Raw genomic sequence first — 8,431 nt, 5'->3', positions numbered from 1 at the left:
AAAAAAAGGGGGGGGGGGGGGAGAAACAAGACAGTTAATTTTAAAGATTATGTAAACCAAGCACAAAAATGCCCCCCGGTATACACATTAGAATTCGCAGTCCTTAATCCTCTTTTATCTTTTTTAAAAAAAGGTGCATATCCTTGCATCCAGTTGTAACCAAAATGATTCCCCAACCACTGCTCCATTCATCAGGGCTCAGCCCACACCCAAAATGTCACACTAATGTGATCCTGTTCCATTCCTCGATTACCCAATGCTGCTGAAGACTGGCCTGTATGCACAGATCTAGGGTTTTGAAAAGAGCTAAACACTTTCTGCAGGACTGTTAAATGGAAGAGACCACGAGTAGCTAACACAGAGCAAAAGGACAGCTTGATTAGTGGAACATCAAGACCATTCAAAAGGAGAAAGGGTCATTAAAATATGTGGAGTGAAGAGCAGGAACCAGGTAGATTATAATGAGCAATGAAGGCAATCGTCTCCATCAGCACTGTTGGAATAGAAATGCCACGGCTGCTGGACAGATGGTTTTAGACTTTGGATGAAGCGGAGATCACATCAGTTGTGTGGGGCATGCCCACACAACTGCAACCCCCCTGGCTCTGCTCCTGCTGGACTTCACTCTTCCCTCCACAAAAGTTGCTGGAGGGAAGAAAATGAAAAAGAAGCAACAGCCATCTTACAGCTTCTCTGTGATTCTGTTTGGGGCAGAATATTCAGCTTCCTCGCTTAAGACACTCCTCAATTTTGGAAGGCTTATTTTTTTTAGGAGAAGCTGCATGTAGTATGTGAATAAATAAGGTATTTCCTTAACCATTTAATGAAAGATACTGGAATACGATGTTACCCAATTAACAAGTTAACAGTCTTAACGGGCAATGAAGAGATTTTAAAACTGAAATATTTTGTTTGAAAAAAAGATAAAAAAGGAAATTGATTTGCTAAAGTGCCATATGTTGTTTCTTTCACATGTCAAACACATCCTCTTTAAAAGAATACTTAATTCTGTGGCACAGTTACTAGAAAAAATATTAGAGGGGATCATTTCTGAGCATCACTGTGGTATAGAGGCCAATTCATCTTTTTACGTTGTAGCATCAAAACAGGGGAAAAAATCAACTTCTGGCTTCAAGAGGTTTTTATCTTACGGGTTTGGTTCAGAGTGCCTGTTTCCGGAAGTACACACTATTGTTTTCCTCATTCTTGACATCCTGCCCGAAGAGCCAGTGTTACAAAGAACAGACTGAACCAAACTGTTCTCAAGGCACTGAACAATGCTCACAGCAAACAGACTCGTAACCATGCTGCTGGATTCCAAAGTGACATGAGTTACATTATTTTGAGCAAGGCTTCTGCAAATCTGGATAAACAGGACAGCATCTGATGTTACAGGAGCTGAAAAACGATCCACGGAGCCGTGCATTTAAAACCGCTGGCGACTGATGTTTTTCAAAGCGGGCTTGAGGCAGTGAGCAGTGGTGATCAGAAACATTCCTTCTACAGTATCTAACGGTGCTTCGTACACGTAGAGATCAAGAGACCTACCACTTGGATGTGGCCTATAAATACCTGACTTCAACTGCAGAAGCAGAAACGCAACAATAATTAACCTAAATGCAGTAAGCGGCTAGCACAATTCATTTCTCAGGTTCATTATAATACTCACCAAGAGTAGTGAAATCTGAGCCAGATTTGAACAATGCTGAAGCAAGCAGCTGAAACTGTGAAGAAAAAGAAACCAAAGTTACCCCACTGCTTACAGGAGATGCACAAAACCTTCTTAAAACCTCAAATAACATTAAAGGTGTCCTGGGCTGGGTTTACTTAGTGCTGTAGTCATTCAGATGTACGAAACACTCGTTCTCTTAATTAATAGGGGCAGTTGTGCAGGATTTTGCAATTACATTCCCTGCCAGTATCACAGGACACAATTTCAGATGGGTCATCAGCTGCTTGCTTTTTCCTTGGCAATTAAATGCATTTAAGCAAGTTTCACGTGAATATTGCAAAAGCACAGATTCTACTTGTCCACAAAGGCAGCACGTCACAGGAAAAGGCCATGGTAATCTCCATCAAACTGTCTCATCACATCTTGCAATGACCCCACTGGAGGTATGAACATGGCATACAAGTCTCTGGGACTATTCAACCAAGCAGCTTGCCAATGGAGATAAACTTTGGGGTGGTCCTCCACAACCCAAGCATTTGGGAGTTTGTTAGAAGTCTCAAGTGGGAAAACTGAGATTCACAAGGGAAAATGCAAGTGGGTTTTTAAAAAATGTCTGGTCTTCTTAAAGACTAATAACTTCCACTTTCACGTCCAGATCCTTTGAATGGTGGCTAGCAGCTAAAAGCAGCCACTGCCTCATGTTTCTTGGCCATTAGAAAGTGCAATTATTAGAAATTTAGTGCTTAATGCGTCTGCCACTTGAGTTAACAGAGTAACTGATACAATACTGGGCTGTGGTCCTCCATGAGGCTTGTAGCAGAAGGGCATGAAAAGACACTTTGCCGGGGGGGTGGGGAGCCCAGGAACCCTCAGGTCCATTCCAGACTCCAGAAAGCAGCATGTCCTAGCAGGCATCCTACCTCTTCCTTGAAGACTTGACCTCTCCTGGTCCACCTCTGCCCCATCTTTCCCAGTCCCCTTCTCACTGCCTACCTGTCTCCGGTCTCCACACCTCTGGCTTCCTCATCTGTCTTCTCATCCAGCCAGGCCCTGCACCCACCTCAATCTCTCTCCTCTTTCCCACGCTTACTGTCAAGTCTCCTTGTATAGCAGCCCCACTTCTACCTTCCCTTCTCCAGCAAACTGTCCCCCATCAACCCCAGTTCCTCAGGTCTCAATCATTCTGCAATCAGTCTCTTCTCTCCCCTACTCTTTCCAGACTCCCAGTTGCAAGTCTCCCTCTCCAACCAAGTCCAGCCCCAGTCCTGACTCTGTCCCAGTTCCACTGCCTGGGCCAGTTCTCTTGCCACCCCATGCTTAGTCATCTCTCCTGTGCCATCACCCTTTTCCCCCACTAATTTTGATCCTAACACAATCTTTTAGTCTGAGAGTCTCAACCTCTGGACCCCCAACGTCTCACTGAATATCAGCATTTCCCATCCCAGCCAACCGACTTCCAGGTACTCCCCCAGTCTCCTCCTCCTCTGGGACTCTCCCCTCCAGTCATACAATCCAGTCCCAGTCTACTCCTGTCTCTCTTTCACCTGGTCTTTGCCTTCTCTGCATTTGAAACATACAGCTCTCCCCACTTTGCCAGCAGAGGACCATGAGCCAACAAGGGCCCTGGGCCTGGAGCCACCAATACTGGGAAAGTCAAGCTCTGGCTTGCAGTTCGGGACTGAAAGGACACACTTCGTTGCTCTGTAGAGATGGAGTATAAATGGTCAAGTCACATATGGAGGGATTGGGAGGGCGGGGTGAGGAGGCTCCAGCAAACGTTCACAGCCAAGACAGATCCTTGGCTTGTAGCATGGAGAATCTCAGAAGTCTGCACATGTGCAAACTGATTGTGTTTTCAAATGCTTCTTGACCAAATTTGGGCAGATTTTCATGAGGAGAGAGAAAAAAAGGCACGTCCCTGACAACGGCAACGGCCCTGTCAAATGTTGGTTCCTTGCTCCAAAGCAGTAGGGGCCAAAATAGCCCCACACCCTTCCCTGACGTCCACTCCCGCCCCCTGCCCAACTCTGCTGCTCTGCTTTCTGCTCCCCAACCCAATCTGCTGCTCTAGCTTTTGCCTTGGGCTCGCTGCCCAATTTGCTGCTTCACTTTCTGCTTCGTCTCCCACCTGCTGCTTTGCTGCCTGTCCTCTTCTCTAGGTGCCATGCAGAAGCTGACCATGGCACTTGTGGCACATGTGCTACAGACTGGCCACCCCTGCGCTAGCACGTGTCGGAGCCAGAGATTTCCAAACCAAGGGATATCTGAATTTAATGTGTTCATGTGATGGTTTACCCTAGCCTTGGCCTCAGAAATAACTGCATTGCTCTGACTGAAGTTTTCCAAAAGATGAAGTCTTAGGCAAACCCCTGATGAGCAGAGGGAATTTACATCCTTGGAAATTTTTCAGAGCAAGCCAGACAGACATGTGGCTGGGATGATTTAGGCAGGGATGATCCTGTCCTGAGCAGGACCTATTATCCTATGATCCCTTCCAGTGGTATGCTAAGGGCTGAAAGAACTGAAATTTCACACAATTATTAGCAACTCAAAATCAGAAGCCCCTACAAAATGCAAGGCAAGTGTTGCGGGCAGTATCTCCATTTACCCTGCAATTCAACATAACCCTGTAAGTCTCACAGGAAAGTTTCCCTACACTAGTGATTCTCAACCAAGGTGCCTGGAGATCTTTTCAGGGCTGCCACGCAATGTTAGCACTGTTAGGTGTACAAACATGATGAACAAGATAAGAGCATAGATTTCAAATGGGAATTCACAGCGTTAAAAACATTCAGACCCATCGTGGGTTTCCCAAGTTCTCTACAGCAAAAGAATTGTTCTACGGTTTTTCTGTAGTCAAAACTTGAGTGAAAGCCAAGAGCTGGCACTTTTCAAGGGGTGCCTCGAGCCTAAAAAGGTTCTGGACTACTGCTCCTCTTCCTCTTCTCTTCTGAGACTGACTGACTTGGAATTTATACTTCTAGTTCAAACCTATTTCCAGAGTTACTATGCATTGCCACTTGAGTTCTTGCACTTGATGGCGTCTGGCCTCCATTCATTTAGTAGGTACTTTTCTGTCCTTTGCATTTGCTCTAGCTTTCTATTAACCTTTCAGGAGCTACGATGCTCTAAGCGTAGTAGCTATAGCTCAAGGAGATGATGCCTCTGCAGTTTTACATGTGATCACTGTTAATAACGTTAGGTTTTTCTTCCAATAGCGTCATATAAAAGCTCACATTTAGTCGTTATTTTTACCATGCTGGGGTCTTTCAGTTTCTGTTTCGGGATATACCTTATTTACTCTAATGGTTATTTCCCAGCACCGCCCCCCACAGCATGGTGGGAAAAAAGCCCCTCCCAGATATACTCCGTCTTTCATTAAATTGCTGCCAAAAGCAGCATGTGATCAGTAATGGAAACCAACTATGATGCTAATTAAATGCAGGCAAAATTCAGCACGACTATAAACACACTACTGAATTGCCAGTGAAGAATGACAGGGGTGGGGAAGCTTAGTAACTCTACCCCGCACCCCCCCGGCCTCCCAGAAGCAGGGCGGTGAAGCTTGCCCCGCCGTCCCCTCCATTCCTGTCCGCCAGCACCCTGTGCCACAGCCACCTCCAATAGCTAACCTATTTAACGACTTCTTTGCCTCCATTTTCCTGATCAGTGCCCCACCGGGCCCCCCTCAGGCCCCGGGGGAGGCGCACCCAGGCCAAGGGTCAGGGAGGATCTAGTCAGGGAACGTCTGGAGGGACTGGACGTATTTAAATCAGCTGGTCGGACGATCTCCACCCCCGAGTGCTGAGGGCATTAGCTGAGGTCATTGCGGGACCCCTGGCACGGCTGTACGAGCACTCGTGGTGCTCTGGTGAGGTGCCAGAGGACTGGAAGAGGGCCAATGTGGTTCCCATCTTCAAAAAGAGGAGGAAGGAGGACCCGGGAAACTATAGGCCAATTAGTCTTACCTCGATCCTGGGTACGCTTTTTGAGAGAGTTATCCTGGCACATGTCCACGAGGGGCCAGCAGGGGAGATTATGCTTAGGGGCAGCCAACACGGGTTCATTCGAGGCAGGTCCTGTCAGACCAACCTGGCGGCCTTCTACAACCAGGTCACCAAATCCTTAGATGCAGGTGTCGCGGTGGACGTAGTGTCTTTCTGGACTTTAGGAAGGCCTCCGACACCGTCTCTCACCCTGTTCTCATTAAAAAACTGGGGGACTGTGGTGTCGACACCCAAACAGTCAGATGTGTTGCCAACCAGCTGGAGGGCCGCACCCAGAGAGCAGTGGTGGACGGGTCATTTTTGACCTGGAGGGATGTGGGCAATGGGGTCCCCCAGGGCTCCGTCCTCAGCCCCGCACTGTTCAACATCTTCATCAGAGACTTGGACGAGGGGGTAAAAAGCCCCCTGTTCAAATTTGCAGACGACACTAAGATGTGGGGGGGATGTAGGCACGCTAGAAGGGAGGAACAGGCTACAATCGGACCTGGACAGGTTACAGGGGTGGGCGGACAAGAACAGGATGGGATTCAACACTGACAAGTGCAAGGTGCTGCACCCGGGGAGGAACAACCGGCACCATACCTACAGGCTGGGGAACTCCCTTCTCATCAGGGCAGAGGCAGAAAAGGATCTTGGAGTCATCTGTGATGCCAAGATGAACATGGGCCGGCAGTGTGGGGACGCGGTCAGGAAGGCCAACCACACCTTGTTGTGCATCCACAGATGCATCTCGAGCAGGTCCAAGGAGGTAATACTGCATCCAGTTCTGGGTGCCACACTTCAAGAGGGATGTGGACAACATGGAGAGGGTCCAGAGCACCACCCACATGATCAGGGGGCAGCAGGGCAGGGCAGGGCTGCAGGGCAGGCCCTACGAGGAGAGGTGACAGGACCTGAACCTGTTCAGCCTCCAAAAGTGAAGGCTGAGGGGGGATCTAGTGGCCTGTTACAAAGTAGTCAGGGGGGACCAGCAGGCATTGGGGGAGTCCCTGTTCCCCCGAGCACTGCCAGGAGTGACCAGGAATAACGGTCACAAGCTGGCAGAGGGTAGATTCAGACTAGACATCAGGAGGCGCGACTTCATGGTCAGGGTGGCTAGGATCTGGAACCAATTTCCAAGCGAAGTGATGCTGGCTCCTACCCTCGGGGTCTTTAAGAGGAGGCTGGACAATCACCTTGTTGGGGTTGTTTGACTCCAGTACTCTTTCCTGCCATGGCAGGGGGTCAGACTTGATGATCTGCTCGGGTCCCTTCCTACCCTACAAACTATGAAACTATGGGTGGGGAAGGGTGGGGGGGGCAAGACCTCGCCCCCCCCCACTCTGTCCCCACCATCGTGGCAGCGCCCTGCCACACTGCCACCTCCTGTCCGTAACGCTCTTGGAGCACCCTGATTGGTTGTTTCAGTAACCAGAGTGTTCCAAGAGTGTTACAGACAGACAGACAGACAGACAGACATTAATATATTAGAACGGTGCACAGTGCACAAACATACAGGAACCTGTCACAAGAACACACTAGTTCCACCTGTCTGAATAAGACATGGTAGTGCCCATAGTGCTCAGCCTCCTTCAGTTCCAACTCTTCATCAGGTCATGGTGAGCCACTACACCAAATACATTTCAACTTCCTCTTCACTTCCATAGCTGTGCTGAGCCTTTCTTTCCCACTTCCAACCATTCCTATTTTTTCGCCAGCTTTAGATGTCTGGCAAACATCAAACACAGGGCCTCAAGTTCACCCAGAATCCCACTGCTGGCCTCCTCTCTCAGCCTGTCACATATGATTAGTGTGGCCTTGCCTTCCATGAAGTGGGCTAAAACTTGCAGCAGTTTCAAAAAGGTAAAATGCATCAATTCTGGATGCACAAGGTTTCTGGTACAGGGGTATAGGTTGTAGCCGTGTTGGTCTAAGGACATAGGCAGACGAGGCTTTTGCAATAAATATGATATCTTTTATTAGACCAACTCAAATAGATGGAAAAATTCCTCTTTGCAGGGTATTTATACCCGAAAGCTTGCAAAGAAGAATTTTTCCAGCTATTTGAGTTAAATATCAGATTTATCCAACGAATCTCATCTGCATTGGTCTATGGTAGGCATGTAAATATTGTTTAAAAAAATATTAATTTAACCTCCTCTAATTATATTGGTTAAACAATTAACCCACAACACAGCAACTCAGCTGCTGCTGGGAACTGCTCCTAGCTCCTGGGGCCCTTTGACTGTGGGGAGCTAGGGAGAAGGCAAGCCTGGAAGACAAATACAGTCCACATGAAGCTCTGGGCTGGAAGGGAGAAAGCCCCTGTGAAGCACCAGCTAATTGCTTAATTGATGAGTCATGAGGCAGCTTGCTGTTTTCCTCTTAGGCTATATGTACTGGTCCTCCTCTCCCTCCCGTCTGCACCTGCTTGCTCCTCCCTCCCTCCTGGCTGCCCTGTTGCCTTCCAATTCCTGCTGGGGCCTGTGGCTTCCCTTCCCCACTTCCCTACAAGACTGCACCCACCCTGAGCTAAAGGACAACTGGTAAGCTAATTGGTTATCACTACACTTATCAGTTAAACGATTAATCGTTTAACTGATTTTACGTGCCTAATCTGTAGGTCACCATAATAGCTTGCCTGTATGCAAATTACAGTAGGCATGGTTATTTCAAGGTCGGTGTGTTCAATTCTGCTCTTTGTTTCCATATGCTCAGAGAGCAAAGTCCGGCAGAAGGGAAAGAAAGGGCTGCAGAGGGAAGAAATTGGGGG

At 48.0% G+C, this 8,431-nt stretch overlaps 1 protein-coding gene across 2 annotated transcripts in view; it reads right to left on the bottom strand.

Moving 5' to 3' along the window:
• The window catches only part of MKLN1 (muskelin 1), a 173,930-nt gene that overhangs the window by 1,724 nt on the left and 163,775 nt on the right, over positions 1-8,431 (bottom strand). For both annotated transcript variants that reach the window (XM_019509617.1, XM_019509618.1), the window contains one exon: positions 1,670-1,724. In XM_019509617.1, the coding sequence (XP_019365162.1) occupies positions 1,670-1,724 (55 nt within the window). The remainder of the gene's footprint in view (positions 1-1,669; positions 1,725-8,431) is intronic.

Source organism: Gavialis gangeticus, unplaced genomic scaffold, assembly GCF_001723915.1.
Source record: "Gavialis gangeticus isolate Ggan-Ray unplaced genomic scaffold, GavGan_comp1, whole genome shotgun sequence".
Classification (NCBI taxonomy): domain Eukaryota; kingdom Metazoa; phylum Chordata; order Crocodylia; family Gavialidae; genus Gavialis; species Gavialis gangeticus.
Note: the sequence above shows the minus strand (reverse complement) of the source record. Positions and strands in the feature narration are given on the sequence as shown.